This window comes from Trichosurus vulpecula, chromosome 3, assembly GCF_011100635.1.
Source record: "Trichosurus vulpecula isolate mTriVul1 chromosome 3, mTriVul1.pri, whole genome shotgun sequence".
Classification (NCBI taxonomy): domain Eukaryota; kingdom Metazoa; phylum Chordata; class Mammalia; order Diprotodontia; family Phalangeridae; genus Trichosurus; species Trichosurus vulpecula.
Window position 1 is genome coordinate 175379287 of NC_050575.1, and position 16040 is coordinate 175395326.

The window sequence follows — 16040 nt, forward strand, 5'->3', positions numbered from 1 at the left end:
TGATGTGTATTTTTACTACAGACAGATAGCAGCTGTACACATTCCTAGGGATGGGGCAACAACCATAAAAAAATCCATTCTTCCCTAAATGCCCCCGAATTTTTCCTGTAAACATTTGAGGGTGGCTGGGGAAAGAAGGTGGGTTTTGATCATACCCCATTCCCTGTCAGAGGATTGCCTCTCCAGCTCATCATTATCCCCTCAGCTATTGCTCCAGTAATAGCTATTGGGGCTGAGGGTACAATATACCAAACCCAGAGACTCCAGCCCTGAGAAAGATTTGGCCCCATCTCAGGGTTACTCCTAGCAGTTCATGTTCTTTTGAGAACCAGCCCCTACCTTGAGAACAAACCAGGATTGGTGGGGGCCAACGAGAAAACAACCTAGCTCAGGTTCTTGCATCATGAAGGCTGGAAAGGGCCTTATGAGGTTATCTACTCCAGCCCCCTCATTTTACCAAGAAGGTAACTGAAACCCAGGAAAGCAAAGTGATTTGGCCTAGGTCACACATGTAGCAAGAAGGACAGACATGATTTCAACTCAAGGCTTTGCTCACCAAAGGAGGATGGGCTAGTGGAGAGAGGGACATGAGGCTAGGCTCTCCGGGACTGGCTGAGGGAAGCTTCCTTCCCGCCAGAGATGGCTATGAAAGTTGTCCTAATAATTATTTCTCCCCAGAGCCTGGATGGGGAAGTTCTCCTGCCTTGGTCATGGCTAGATGCTCAGTGGTCAGAGAAGAGCGATATCCTTAATACCGCCAGACACCAGCCAGTGGCAGAGGCTCTCTGGAATTTCTGTCTATGGCAGAGGCAGTCTGATGAATCTCTGCCCATACCAAGGCAGAGGATGCCCAGAATGTGTGCCTATGCTAGGGCAGGGGCTATGAAAAGACTATGCCCACCACAGGGGCAAGGACTGTCCATGGCGTTTGCATTCTTGTCATCGGGGTTAAATGAAGGTGGAGTCCAGCTGGCTGGTTTCCTGATGACTTCGAGCTCGAGCCTCAAACAGCTGCTTGATGAGGGCCGACTTCTCTTGCTCTAGTTGTGTGATCCGCTCACTCTTATCTGTTACCTCCTAGGGAGGAAGCCATAGAATTCAATAACTGCCTGGGCTCTCTCCCCATTTCCCAGTGCCCTCTTTTTCTCCCTTAATCCCCATCACACCCCCTTATGTCCTTCACTTTACCTCTGATCCCCACCTTTGTTAGGAGACGATTTTGTTCCTTCAGCATGAGTATGGTCTGTTGATGTCTCCCAGAGAGAGGGGATATGGTGGGAGTGGCAGAGACAGGACTGGGGATAGCCTGGACCTACATGAGAAGGATGTAAGAGTTCAGAGACTGACGACAGACTCAGTAAGGAAGTCCTGGAGAATCCTGTTGTCTCTTCTTTCCCATAGGGAATGTGACCCCAAGTCTGCTTGGAAGGGAGCACGTATTATGACCTTGAGAGGAGATATTATGTAGTGAAAATTGTATTGGATTAGAAGCCAGGAGACCTGTGTTTCAGTATACTTGGGTGACATTGAGCAAGTTATCTCCCTTTTGTGATCCTGTTTCCCCATTTGTAAAATGAGAGAATCAGACTCAATGATCTCAAAGGCCCTTTTCAACTCAAATATCTCAGAATTCTATCATTTTATGATCTCATTTTTCCTCCGATAGGGACCAGAGTGGGGTACTTAGTGGGCCTAGAACTGAGAATCCTTGGGAAGGGCATCTAGGAATCTTTAGGAAGGGGCTCAGGGAGGGAACACTCACCCTTCCAGCACAGGCAGCAGCTAAGAGCTCCCCTAGGCACCGAATGACTTCCTGCAGTTTGGGCAAGAGCTGACCCAGTGGGCTGGGGCTCCCCTCGGCCCCAAAATCCTGCAAGGAGAGTTAAGGTTGGAGGGAGGTCAGACTAGCTTCTGGGGCAGAGGAAGGATCCTAGGAATTATCTGCCAAGGGCATGGATGGGTGCGGCTATCTGGGAGACAGGCATAGAGGAGGACTCACTGTACTCTTCTTGTTCTTAGTCAGGTGGCGCTGTCGTTCCTGGACCCACTGGAGCTGTTGGTGGTACCAGTCCCTTCCCCGGTCCATCATCTCCAGCCCCTGCAGAAGGGCATCCTTCTCCTGTTCCAGCTCCTTCATCTGCTTCAGCTGCAACACGTATCAGTAGAGAAGCACATATATATACCACATAAAGGCAAATCGATATGCACATCCACACAGAGCCCACTGGATGGAAGGCCTCTACATCCCTCAAACTTCATGCCTTCCCCTGATGGCACCAGTCCCCCAAGCTCTTCCCTATAATGTCCAAGTTGCTGGAAGGCAGAAGGAGGATTCTTCTCACCCTTGATGTCCTTAGAGGAATGGATCTTCCAGATGAGAAAGAGATAAAGTGTCCTCAAAGAGGCTTCTAGACCCTCTGTACCTGGAATAGTCCTAGAGACACCTAGAGCTGGAGGCCTGGGAAAGACATCACTCCCTCTCCCATTCTGCCTCTTGCTCTTGCTCTGAAAACAAGAGTCAAACCAATACTACCATTATTCTTAGAAAGAGGATAATCAACGGCCCTGTGACTCCAGCCACAACCCCTGGAACTCCTCAGAGTAAGCTCCTTCCAGGGACCCACTCCCCCAAAAGTACTGTATCCCTTTAAAAGAATGCAAAGCCCTCGAAGGCAAGGATTTGCCTATCACAGAGTACTTAGGTGATTAAGAAATGCCTTCTTGCAACATGACTAATATGCAAATATGTTTTGCATGACTTTGAATTACAATTGATATCATACTGCTTGCCTTCTCAGTGAGTGGAGGGACAGTGCAGAGGGAGAGAATTTGGAACTCAAAATTTTCTAAAATGAATGCTAAATTTGTTATATGTAATTGGGAAATATTTAATGAAATAATTTTTTAAAAAATAAATGTTTTTTCATTTATTCATTCTCCCCACACTGATGCCCTACCTCCTTGCCCACAGGGTAACAGAGGTCAGCACTTCTGGTGGACACTCCCTGGTCTGTCTGTTCTTTTTTATCTACCATAAAGTAGGGGGACCACAGGACAGGAGTATCTTACCATGTCATAGTCCACTCCATTGGTGATAGTATGCCGCCGCTGCTCTCCCCGACCCCTTGGATGCCTCCCAGACCCGCTTGCTGTACAGTTTTCACTATGGCATCGTCCTACAGTCCAGACCTCAGTGCCTGCAAGGGAGAGAGATGTGGGTGGGTGCCTGGCTCTTTCTGAAACCAGCTCTCAGCTTGGCCTCCATAAGGTTAGCTAACAGCTGCCAATCATGCCCACACTTGGTTCTGGCTGGACCTGATTTCTCCCCCTCCCCCAGGCCTACTCCACACCATCTGGGTTGTGAAAAACGAGTCCCAGCAGAGAGCACATGGGTGAGGCACAAAAAGTTGTCTCCCGCCCTACTGGCAAAGAAGAAATTTGGGGAAGAGGTTGTATTCCCTGGGGGCTGGGAAAGGTAACCCAACCTTTTGGGTTCCTTACACAGGGAATTTCCATCTCCTCCCTGTGAACCTTTAATGGTCAAGTTCACATACTTCATTCTAGAAGTTCTTTCTACGTCATCTCCCAGGTAGGCTTTCCTCCCCTGGTTTTTCTTGTCATATAAATTTATTTCCCTTAATCTCAGTCTCCAGGCCTTCTAAGACTCACTTCCTGAGTGTCTCAATCCTTCCTTCCTCTTTTTCCCACCAGCAGGCCCTGACTCAGAGTCAGTTGAATAAAAGAAACAGATATTTTTACATCAGCTCGATAAGAATTTGGCTGCTTTTCCTACTTGAAGGCTTTGCTGCTGATGGTTTATCTTTTCACCTGCACCAATCTACTGCCCCAGGACCGTCTCCTTAGGCTTCCCTCTTCATTGACTCTTCACACATCCACTCTCATTGTCTTGGTACCTTTCCTCACCCTTTTCACCAATTTAGCATACCCTTTCCTCTCCATTGCCTATACAGATTCTATTCACTGTTTAAAGCCTAGTGAATCCATGAAGCCCACCCTGACTGCTCTAGATAAAAGAGGTTTTACTTTCTCAGAACTTGTAGAACACTTAAGGTTTGGATAACCTATCACCACCATCATCATGTCTAACTTTTCATGTGTCCAAGTCCCATCTCCCCAACCAAACATGGGCGGAAGCTGCATTTATATCTTTTTTTCTTTTCTCCCCCATAATCTGACACAGAGGACCTCAGAAAGGACTTATTGAAAAACAGATTGATAAGGTACCAGACACTCAAGTCCTTACTCAAACTAAACTTCCAAGCATTCAAACTCTGCTTCAGACAGTGCAACTCCGATGGGCTGGCTGCATTGTTTGAATGCATAATGTGTGCTTGCCAAAAAAGACTGTTTTATGGAGAACTCACATGGTGGTCAGAAGAAGCGATACAAGGACACTCTCAAGGTCCCTCTCAAGAACTTTGGAATTGATTGTGTGACATGGGAGACACTGACACAGGACCCATCAGCATGGTGTGCCTGAATCAGAGAAGGTGCTGTGCTCTGTGAGCAAAGCAGAATTGAAACAGCTTAAGGAAAAATGCTGGATGTGCAGATTTAAAGAATCCACCCCAAATGTTCACATGGACTATTTGTACCTGACCTTGGAAGAGCATTCAGAGCTCATAATTGGTCTGATCAGCCATAATGGAACACATTGAAATTTGACTCTAGCATAGTGATGTAATTTTGGTCCTCTTCGAGAGATATCAACCATTACCATTATCACTCAGTCACCTAGAGCTGGAGGCCCAAGTAGTCAGTCCTCCTTTCAGACAGGAAAGGGATACAAGAATCTGATGGGCTTAAGGGTGGGGTCCTTAGAGCTTCCTTCATCGTAGGTTCTTTGCAGGCAGTGGAAATCCCTAGCATAGGAATTCTTGACCTTTTTTGGATGATGGGCTCCTTTGACAGTCTAATGAAGTCAAAAGTCAAAAGACTCCTCTCAGAATGTTTTAAGTACATAAAATACATAGAAATACAAAGGAAACCAAGTCTGTTGCAATTTAGTTATCAAAATATATTGCTAGCCCCATCCCTTCCCCAAGTCTGCAAGATTTCCTCTCATTTCAAGGAAAATTGTTATGTTTACTCTTATGGCTCTTCTAAGTAGGCCAAGATCCTGTTTCTGAGAGAGGTACTGAAGGGTAGTTTGGAGGAAGCTATGGCCAGCCTCCCTGATGCCATCAGAAAAGTGAGGGAGGTCCTCAAACCCTTCCAGATTTTATTAGTGGCCTATTGATCTGATATCCTAGTATTTACCTAAATAGTCCATTGGTACCCAACATTTCAGGAAGACACAGACTGTGCAAAGAGAGATCTATTCATAATGTACTCTGTGGGACTCTAACGACAGATGACCAAGGTGCTAGTTAGGTGTTGGACTTGAAGTCAGGAAGACCTGAGGTTTAAATCTTCCTTTAGATACTTACTAGTTGTGTGACCCTGAGCAAATCACTTAATTTTCTTTGTGCCTCAGTTTCTTCATCTGTAAAATGAAGGAGTTGGACTCAATGGCCTCCAAAGTCTCTTCCACTTCTAAATTTATGATACTATGATCCTGGGGTTCAAATCCTCTTCACTTCTGGGAAGCAGGCCAGCCTTTAATGGGAGGGAGCAGAAGGCCCTTGCTCTGCAAATTGTGGGGGACCTCAAACTCAGGGTAAACAACAGTGGCATAGGCCTCTTGGGCTCAATGAAGGTAGGGAAGGGAAAGCTGGTAAAGGTATAGCAGCTGCAGACTTTTGAGCATAAAAGGCCCAGCAGGGCAAAGCTATGGCCCTTGAGGGTCGAAATAATGAGGGAAAGAGAAATGGGGGAGAGTAGAGTAAATATGGAAAGGGGGGTGAGGAGAGAAGATCCTTTCCATGGTGGACATTTCAGTGGTGCCGGGCCTGGAATCTTGGGAGTCTGCCTGAGACATCCCATGTCCCAGATCTATCCCTCCTCACCCTTCACCAGGCAAAGCAATTCTGAGTCAGGCCCTATGCTTCTTGCCTCAACATGCTATCCTATGGGCACCAGCACAAGTTGGTTGGCCCAGGAAATCAGTTCACCGGGAGGACATCACAGTAGACTTTCTGCTCCCTAGAGGTGAGGGTCCCACTCGGGCTTGCCCTGGGACAGTAGACACCTGGGTAGAGCCCCAGGCAATATATACATGGAAGACTGAATCTGACCTATGTGTGGCACCAGCCACTGGTGTGGTCCCCATGATTCCCAAAGGGGCTTTGAGCCACATGACTGCTGGTGATGAATAGACAAGCAGACAGATAAGAGTGATATGGGGAAGAAAAAAAGCAAGCTTCTCTCTCTCCTGTGTTCTTAACCTCTAGCCACATTTCCCCTCTCCTCCTATCTCACCCTATACTTAGAGACCTATTAAACTCTCAACTAACTTTCCCAGAGGCTCAGAGTCCTTGTTCCTCTCACTACCCTTTCTCTTCCCCTACCCCCCTTCCCCCATGGCACAGGTTGGGAGTGCAGCAGGGATCGGAAGCACTCTGCTGAATGGAAACTCTGCACCTGCCTGGGCACGTGTGTAGGCTGAATGGGCCAAGGAGGTTGGCTTTCAGTAAGACCATCAGCCCGATCTCGGAGCCCAGCCCGTGCCTTAACCTATAATCCGGATACTTGTTCCCTAAGGAGGGGTCTGTGGGAATGGACAGTGCTGGGCATTCAGCTCCCTCCAGCCTTTGCCAATGGCCCAGGAAGTCTGCACGATAAGACTCGGTCTTTCTTCCCTATCCCCACCCCCAAAGCCAAGCCTCAGTGCTCTAGATGAGCCTCTAAACTCAGACATCCACCTGGACTATCAGTGAACAAGTCCACAATGCTTTGGCTGGGAAAAGAAGGCTTGCATTCATTAGGAACCTACCTTCCCCTTCAAGAAATTGTCTATTCTTTTTATTTTTCCCCCCAAATTCCAAATCACACAGGAACTCCAAGACCTAGGTTCTAATCCTGACACTGGCAGGATTCCTGAATGACCTTGGGCAAGATTTTTCTGTGCCTCAGTTGTCTTTATCTACAAAAATGGAGGAAATAGTTCCTGTCTTACCTACCTCCCAGGGATGTTATAGAGAGAAAATGAGATAATGGAATTTAAATACTTAATAAATGCAAAGTATAATCACTAATTATTATTACTGGGGTCTTCTCTCCAAGGGCAGGTCTACATTAGACCAAAAATTCACTTTGAGGCCCTTGAAGTCCCTTCTTTAGCCCTGCTGTTTATGTAGCAAAGGAGAATCATTCCTCCTCAGGCTTGGGCTTGTGTCTGCATAATCCCTCAAAAAGAATTCTTCATCAGCGTTTGGGGAAAATGCCCCCAGGAACACTCCTAGGGTGTGTAATCCCATTTTGGGTAGCAAAAGGAGTAAAAGGCTTATTTCTAAGTGCTTTGAGGAGAAGAAGGTCATTTTCCTGCTGGAGTCCCTCAACCCATAGGGTTGCCCCAGGTAGTGATTGATTTTCCACAAGAACCCTCATGGGAACTAGGCCCTAGGCAAAGTGAGTCTGAATCCGGGGCTGGGAGGACCTTGGAAGAGAATGATCTGAGAACAAGCCAGGCTATCCCAATAGGTGTCTCCCCTAGCCCTCTACCCCCTATTCCTGGAGTCCTAACAAGGTTCTCCTCTCGCTGGTGTAACTCAGTCTGACTCCTGGCATCACAGACAAGAACCTCATGCATGATAGGGGCAGGGAGGTGGAGGAATATGCAGACTGGCAGGAAAGGCAGCTGAGTATACAGATAGAGAAGAGTAGAGAGGTCAGGGTCCCCAAAATTGACCATGGTCAGCAATGCTGTCGGGGTGGGTGGAATGAGGAATAGAAGGACAGAAGGAAGGAAGAAACAAATTCTCTGTAGACTCTGAAATACTCTTCCCTCCCCCATCAACTTTGGGTCCCCAGAATCTCCCCTCCCCCCCATCTCTAAGCCCCTTCAGTCCTCACCTGTATCTCCACTCAGACTGCGCTCCAGGATCAGTCCTCCAGGGCTCTGAGGAACCTGGCTCTTGGGCCGCTCCAAATCCCCAGGGTAACACCCAGCTTCCTGAGGGCTGGAGAGCTTCTCCAGGCTCCGGGAGGAACAGCTCGATCCCGCGTGGGGATAACGAACTCCCAAGGACAAAGGTTTCTTCTCCAGCAGCGTCCGGGGCTCGTCTGCGGGTGCGAAGACGAGCCGCTGGTGGTGCTTCTCATGGGCCAGTTTGCCCCGGCCCTGGCCCGAACTAGCCTTGCAAATCCCGGGACCCGTGGGAAGTAGCTTGGCTTGGGACGCCTGGCCCCGTGACCCCTGCGGGGCTCTGGCATGAGGGGCCCCATTCTCAGCACTCAGCAACGAAGTCCTCAGTCCTACTACAAACCTCTCGAAGGTCAGGTACCCGCTGGCTGGGGCAACCTTCCTCAGACCTTCCAGTACACCCCTTGGAAGCTCTCTTGTGTCCGCGCCTTGCCACCGGGACTCAATCTCCAGGAGGTGGACATAGCCCCGCCGTCGATCATCCAGAATGTCGAAGAGAGTACGCAGGCTCTGCAGGAAGGCCCGGGGTAGCCCCTCGGTACTGAACTCTTGCTCTGGGGCTGTGGGCAGTGCCCGGCCACGCTCAGAAGCGATCACAGCCATGGGCCAGCAGTGAGGGTCCCCAAGTTCCAAACAATCCACAAAGTTTCAAAACCCCGGGAAAGAAGAGTGAAGGGATGGGGGGAGAGGGGAGGGAAGGAAGGGAGGGGAGGGAGCGAGACAACTGGGAAAAGGAGCTTACAATAGTTTCTTCTTTTTGAACCAGAGGCTTCCTCGCCTGCGTCACCAGTTCATTAGCACTTTCAACAGTCATTGGCCAGAAGGGGCACGATCCCTTCCTGGATTGGCTAAGATTCAGACTGAACCGGTTTGATTTTCCAGCCAAAAGAGAAACGGAGTGGAAATGCCGAGGGGCAGATGCTGAGTCCCAAGCTCCTCCTCCTCGCAGGTGCAGACCCAACCCTCTGATCCCACTGGGATATAGGGAAGGAGGTGGGTGAAGTTTAAGAGAGGAAGGGACTGGACGAATGAGCTGGGGTCCCCTTCCCAGAGGATCCCATAGATCCCTCTAGACGGAGCTCAGTTCTAGGTTTCCATTTTGTATTTAAGCCCCCCACTTTTGGGGGGGGGGACTGGAAACATCTCTTCTGTTTCCTCCTTTAGAAAGAACACAAAATCTCAGAATTTGAGTTTTAGAAGGGACCTCGGAGAATGTGGTCCAGCCTTTTCGTGATCAAGAATTCCTTCTACCACTTCTGAAACAAGAGGTTGTTTAATCTCTACTTGAAAACCTCCAGTGTAGGAGGACCCACCTGGAGGCAACCCATTTATCTTTGGTGCAGCTCTGAACAGTAGAAATTTCTCCCCTAATATTTCTTACCAATGTCTGTCTTTGCAATTTCCGTTGCTCCTAGTTTTTTCTCTCAGGACCAAGTAGAATGAATTAATTTTCAGTTCACAGATGAGCCCTTCCACTCAATGGCCAGTTTCTTCAAAATATTTCCAGTCCCCCCACCCACCCCAAACTACCTCTTCTGGACCATGTTCCATCTTGCCAATGTCCATAATGTGATACCCAAAACTTAAAACTGTATTCCTAATGTAATTCGATCCGATCAATATGCCTTGGTTTAGACTTTGTATCTCACTCCATCTGGATCCTATGCTTATTTCAAAGCCAACTAGTAATAATACTAGCTTCTTTGGTTGCCATTTCACACTGTTCACTCAGTCTGAACCTATAGTCCAGAATATCCTTCCCCCAACTCAGTTTCTTTGTTTCTTTATTTGTTGTTTTCACACAAACTTTATATTTGTTCCTCTTAATAACCTCAGGACATTGTTGTAGCCTGTTGAGATATTTTGAGGTCCTGATTGTGTCATCCAACACATGGATGGTTTAGCCATCCCTCCTACATTAATTTCATAAACTTTGCTCTTGTGCTAGACTCTTTCCGTAGCAAAGGGAAGAATTCTGGGAGGAGGAGGTGGCAGGGTGATTTGGTGGAAAGAATTCTAGTCTAGGAGACCTTACTCTGTCACTGGCCTACTTTGTTTTTTTCCTTTCCTTGTACCTACTGTTTTTTTTTTTTTTACTTTCCTTGCACTTAGTACAGAGTTTGACATATAGTAAGTACTTAATGAATACTTATTGATTGACTGACTGCACCTCTCTGGTGTTAGTTTGTACAAGACCTTGTGCTGGTATAGTGGTAGGTAGGGGTGGAGAGTACAAACATGAGTGTGATAGTCTCCATCATTGTGAAGCTTTAAGTGTACCCAAAGAAAAAGACTTGTATGTACATAACATAGCCATGCATTGAGATCCAGGAGACATGGGTTTTAGTCTTAACATTGCTACTCAGTGTAGTAGAGCTAGGAGACTTGTAGCAAGTTACTGATCTCTTGTAGGGCTCTGTAAAATGAGTGGGTTGTACTGAGTTTTCTTCTGGTTCTGACATTCTCTGAGTGTCAGAGTTTATTTATCTATAGTAAAACTTTACATTTATGCCGCACTTCCTAGTTCACAAAGTCCTCCCATAGATATTATCTTACTTGAACTTTCGAATCACTCTGTAATGAAGGCAGGAATTATTATTCACTAACTTTTGCTTCTGACTACCACCTCACTCAATGCACCCTCCCTTCTATCACACACACCCCCTTCACTTTTAATAGAGAAAAAAACTGAGCCAAGGAGAAGTGAAGAGACTTTAGGTAGGTCATAACTTTTCTGGGCCTCATTTTTCTCAGCTGTAAAAAGAAGGTCGTGGATTAGATGAGCCTTCCAGCACAGCAAGATCCTATGACTCGTTTGAGTTACTGCTAGTAACTGGCAAAGTTACTGGGACTCAGATCTAGATCTCTAGATCCCTAGTCATAGAAACATATTATGTCAGAACTAGTTTTGTTGTTGTTGCCATGGTTGTTGTTTGTCCTTCATTTTCAAAGAGGACCAACAATATCACTAGGGTAATGTCCTACCTGCTAGTGAATTGGATTTAAGTGAGGCAGACCTGCACAAAGTCATTAGCCTACATAATATGAGTTCAACCACCACCTTATTTATAGCTGGACAAGTGATTTACCACACTGCAAACTAATGGCAGAATTCTTAGTCCAATTTCTCAATGCACTGCATCATGCTGCCACTGTTTTAACCTCCTCTATCTAATATGAGGGTCAGACTAAATATCTCTAAGGTCCTTAACAGCTCTGGCATTTGATTAGTTTGATTCATTCATTCAATCAGCCCCTATTGCCTACTGCATAGGGGACACAAAGAGAGATATGACACAGACCTTGCTCTGTGGGGCCACTTTTGCCTCCTACAGAAATCATATTCAGCACTAGACAGGGTTATCCCATATTTAACACTGTATCTCGCACAGAGTAGATGTTTAATAAATGAGTGAAGAATAAACATACCCAGGTAGAGGAATCAGAGCCAAACTAAGGGAGGTGACAATATTGAACAACCCATAAGAGAAGAAGTCATCTGGTATGGACAAAGAGAACTCTAAGGTGTTTTGCCTACTGGTTAGGATGTCCTCAGAAAGAAGACTCCTTAGAATCCAATGCTGTTAACTTTCACAGCCAAGAGGAAGATCTAGGTGTATTCCTCAATTCTATAACTTTGGGATGGCGGCCTTTCCCCTTTAATTTTCTCTAGCCTCCCTCCTTTGTAGTTTCTCTTACATGTGTTCAGTTTGCCATTTAAGGTAAAAAGAGACATTATTACAGTGTAAGGAATCTTTGAGCACACATGCTATAATGAAGGGTAATTTATGAGCATATAACTTATTCATTGAATCCATTTAACACATTGATCAGGTTTTTGTAGTGGCCTCTGTTTTACTTCCCAAAAAACTGGTCCTAGATTTTTCAAGCTAAGTATGACCTCAGGTTGTTATATCATCTGAGATCTTTATTCTTTTATATGACCAGAGAAGAGGGTGTCACTGACCTTTGCTCCTAATACTTGTTATGAATGTTTGCTCTCTGCTACTTTTTAAACACTAGTCTTATCTGGATAGGGCCGGCTGGACTGGGTCCAGAGAACGGATAATGTGAAAGCCAACATCTTGGTTTCTACCTACCAGACTTCCAGAACCATTTCTCTCTTGATTCTCCAAGAACCAGCCAGTTCCAGAGACTGGAAATGGGGAGGAGCATACATATGACAGCACAGCCCCTGTCATACTAGAAGCACAGTTCTCAATCAGAAAACTCTGAGGGGTATCTAGCCAGACAAGCAATGACTGTGTTGCAAATCTGCTTGGGGATAAAGCAGGGGTTTGTCCAAGGGAACCCAGGGATGACATCAGACATCATTGAAATGAGTGGAAACATTTTTGTAGCTGAGGAAGCCACAGCTGAGAGCTGCCCTAGCCTGGGACAAGGAAGCCTTGTGTTGCCATAGAACATTTGCCTAAGGAGAACAAGGCTCTTTTTTGCAGCTGAGTCTTGGGGGTGGCGTAGAGGGAAGTCACTCCAGAAGCATCAGGTGGCCCCTTGGGGATCCTCAGGTGTGTGGGAAAGAGCCTTGGTTACGGTTCCAGAACTTAGCCACTGTTTATTGAGTACTAAGCATAGGCCTGATACCAATTTAGACGCTGCAAAGCAACATACAGAATAAGAAGTAATTGTCTTGGTTCTTGCCCTTGGAGAACTCAGAGTGTTGTTGGGGAAGTGTACACATATAAAAGGCACATCAAACGTGCTCTCTCCCATCTCAGTCTTTAACCACTTTATTATCCTTCAAATAAACTCCATTTCCTGGGAGCTTTTCTTGGAGTATTTCCCTTATCGATAACACAGGAATTGGGCTTTGCTACATATTGTTGATTATGTCAATAGTCAGCAAACATTTATGAGGTTTATGTATATTATTATGTGCTACAATCTCTGCTCTGTGCTTCTCTTTGGTCATTAATAACTAGGTAGATCGCTAGAATGGAATGTTACTATCAAAAGTCCTGGGGTATTAATGGCTACTTGGCGTTCACAGAATGAGAGGGGCATTTCTTTTGAACAGATGTGAACCAAAGTAGGCAGATAATCTAGCTGCCCCCAACCCCCCCTTCCCCCCCCCCCCCCCCCCCCCGTTTTCCCTCTATTCAATCTTTGCTGCCCTCTTCCCCATTTTTGGTCAATATGTCCTGATCCTTCTTTCTCATGTCAGGGAAAAGTGCTGGGGAGAAAGAAATATTGCAGTGTTTCCTTTAGTTCCAGGTATTCCTGGGCAGATGAACCATAGGCCAAGTGATCAGTCAATACACATTTATTAATCATCTCTTGTGTGCTGGGTCTGGAGAAGGAAACGGCAAACCATTTCAGTATCTTTGGCAAGAAAACCCCATTCTGGGTCATGAGGAATCTGATGACGGAAGGACTAAACAGCAACAAGTGTGTCAGGTACTGTGGAGGGATACAAAGGAAGGCAAAACACAGTCCCTGCCCTCCAAGAGAAGACAACCTAATGAGAGAGAATCATGCAAACAACTATGTACAAACAAGCTACACACAGGATAAATAGGAAATAACCAACAGAAGTACTAGAATTAAGAGGGATTAGGAAAGGGAGTGGAGAGACAGGCAGTGAAAATACCCAGAGCCAGGAAGTTGGAGTGTCTTATTTGAAGAACATCAAGGAGACCAAAGGCCCAGGTTGGGTGGAGGGAGGCTGGAAGGTGGAAGGTGGAAGGGGAGAAAAGGAGAACGAAGTCTTTTCTTTTAGCTACACTCCTTGGGGCTCTAAGTTCCCTTTGCAATACTTCTCTTCAGTGCCTCAAGTCTTAACTTGTTGCAACTAAGATGAATGGAAAGCAAGAGAATGACTTCTGTGCTCTGGGATGTGGAACCAGGTATCAAAGCAGCTTCAAGTCTCCTCTGATTACTCTTCCTCTTCCTCGATGCTGGCCTTAGTAACCTCCTTGCCCAGGAAGGAGTACCTCCACTCACAGAATCAGTACCCTCGTGCTCATTCTGCTTCCTCAGTTCCCTACTTCCCACAAAATGGGGAAGAATCATAACTAGGCTTCCCTGGAAGTCAACGGGAGGCTCAGGACAAATAACTAAGCACAAGTCTTTTCACATGTTGAGAGATTAAGATATGGGTCTTATATGCACTCTCCCTCCACGCCCACCCCCTACCCCGGTTGCCAACTCTATCCAGTCTCTTAAGCCGTGAGCCAGTGAGAAGGTAAGAAAAAGCTGAACCTTCCTCCCTGGAGCAGAGGCTCTGGACAAAATGCTAGCTAGAGCAGCAGAATCTCCTCCATGGGGCAGGAAAGACCCGGACCCTGTGTTTTAGGATTTAACCCTAGAGGAATGTTTTCCAACTGGTGATGGTAAAGTCCAGGGCTACTTCCAGTAGGAAGCCCAGCAGACGTTTAGCACGCTTCTACAAGAATGGTACTGGGCATGCGCGCCAGAAACTTTTCAGGGATGGGAGGGGGCGGGGAGGAAGACCCTTTAGCTGACCCAGTCGCAGGACCGGGAGGCCCAACCCACAGGTAAGGGGAGAATATTTACAGGAGTTGGGAGCCTATAGATCGCCTGGCCTGAAGAGCGCGTGACCTTAGCTCAGTTCCTGGACTGGTCACGAGTGCCCTGTGCAAGCTTAAGGCGGGAGACCACGTCCTGGAGCAGTCGCGACCTCTCTGGCTTCTGCTTCTGCTGTTGCTGCTGGGGGTGTCTGGGGCGCAGGTATGGTGTCAGAGGAGGAGATCCGAGCCAGGCTGGAGCGGGCCGGCCAGTCCCATCTCCTGCGCTTCTGCGATGAGCTGGAGCCGGCCGGGAGGGCGTCCCTGCTCACCGAGCTGGCCCTGCTGGACCCCGACGAGCTGAGGGAGCACTGCCAGCGGGCGGCTGCGGCCTGCGCCCAGGAGCAGGGTCCTGTGGACCGCCTGGACTCCAGGATGCAGCCGGTGCAGCCCGAGTTCCTGGGCAGCGTGGGCAAGAGCGACCCACAGACTCTGCAGCGCTGGGAGGAGGAAGGTAAGACCAGGGTGCGAGGTCCGGCGGAAGGCAGAGGGCGCGAAAGGGAAGGGGTAGAATGGAAAAGGGGTCCGGAGGGCCACAGCTTGACCCAGGAGCCCGCTCTGACCGTTGTGGCATCGTCCCCAGCCTGGGGCAGTGTGGTGCTGGGGACAGACCCGAGCGCTGAGCCTGGACTCTGGAGAACTCATGATCCATTCTCACCTCCACTCTACCACTCGGGTGACTTTAAGCAAAGTACTGCATCTCTTTGGGCCTCAGTTTCCTGATCTTTAAATGGAAGGATTTGGAGCAGCTGGCCTGGAAAAGCCCTTTCACCCCTAACTCCTATTTCCCCTATGACCTTTTGGAATGCCAAGAAGGGGAGGCACCCTGGGGCAGTGGGAACTGTTACCTGGCTGACAACCTGCTTTTTATCTGAGCCTCCTAGCAATGAGTTCTTTCTAATCTGTGGGCCCGCCTCCCTGCCCCCTAGAGATTAGGGAGGAGCTCAGGTTTCCCTACGGAGAAGTGAGGCAGTTGGTGGGATGGACTAGACACTTCCAGTGGGGCACACAGTGAGTGGGCTCCTAATAAATGCTTGTTGACTGACTGATTGATTTTCTCTCTATAATATCTCTTCCAGTTCTGACATTCTGTGATGTGACCCCTCTTTAAAACTTCCGTGGTTAAAGTCAGTTCCTGCACTCTGGGATAAGATTAGGAAGGGCTGGAGGGGGAGGGCAGAATCAGTATGGTTGAGTAGATCAGCAGGGGCTGATGGAGCTTTTACTTAAAAAATGTTTGTTGCCTGCTGTTTTTCCTGCTATTATTTGATAATAGTTCTGGAAATGGTAGCATAGCAATAAGAGAAGGGAAGGAAATTAAAGACTTAAAGATAGGCAAAGAGGAAACAAAACTATCCCTAGTTACTGGTGTGATGGCTTAAGCCTTGTTAGGGTGGACATTGTTTGAATAGAGTAATCAAGGCACCCCCGTTCCACTAAATTAAGTG

The 16040-nt window shown here is 47.4% G+C and overlaps 2 protein-coding genes across 2 annotated transcripts in view; one reads left to right on the top strand and one right to left on the bottom strand.

The window, feature by feature from the left end:
* Positions 1–559: 559 nt before the first annotated feature.
* SAPCD2 (suppressor APC domain containing 2) lies at positions 560–8647 on the bottom strand. Its single transcript, XM_036752134.1, has 6 exons — positions 7975–8647; positions 3070–3197; positions 2000–2146; positions 1763–1870; positions 1202–1312; positions 560–1077 (listed from the first exon to the last, which is right to left on the bottom strand). Exons 1-6 carry the CDS (start codon positions 8645–8647, stop codon positions 949–951), a joined length of 1296 nt encoding a protein of 431 aa, XP_036608029.1. The 3' UTR covers positions 560–948.
* Positions 8648–14581: 5934 nt separating this feature from the next.
* The window catches only part of UAP1L1 (UDP-N-acetylglucosamine pyrophosphorylase 1 like 1), a 38050-nt gene continuing 36591 nt past the window's right edge, over positions 14582–16040 (top strand). The window contains exon 1 of the mRNA XM_036750888.1: positions 14582–15046. Coding sequence (XP_036606783.1) covers positions 14758–15046 — 289 coding nt within the window. The 5' untranslated portion in view covers positions 14582–14757. The remainder of the gene's footprint in view (positions 15047–16040) is intronic.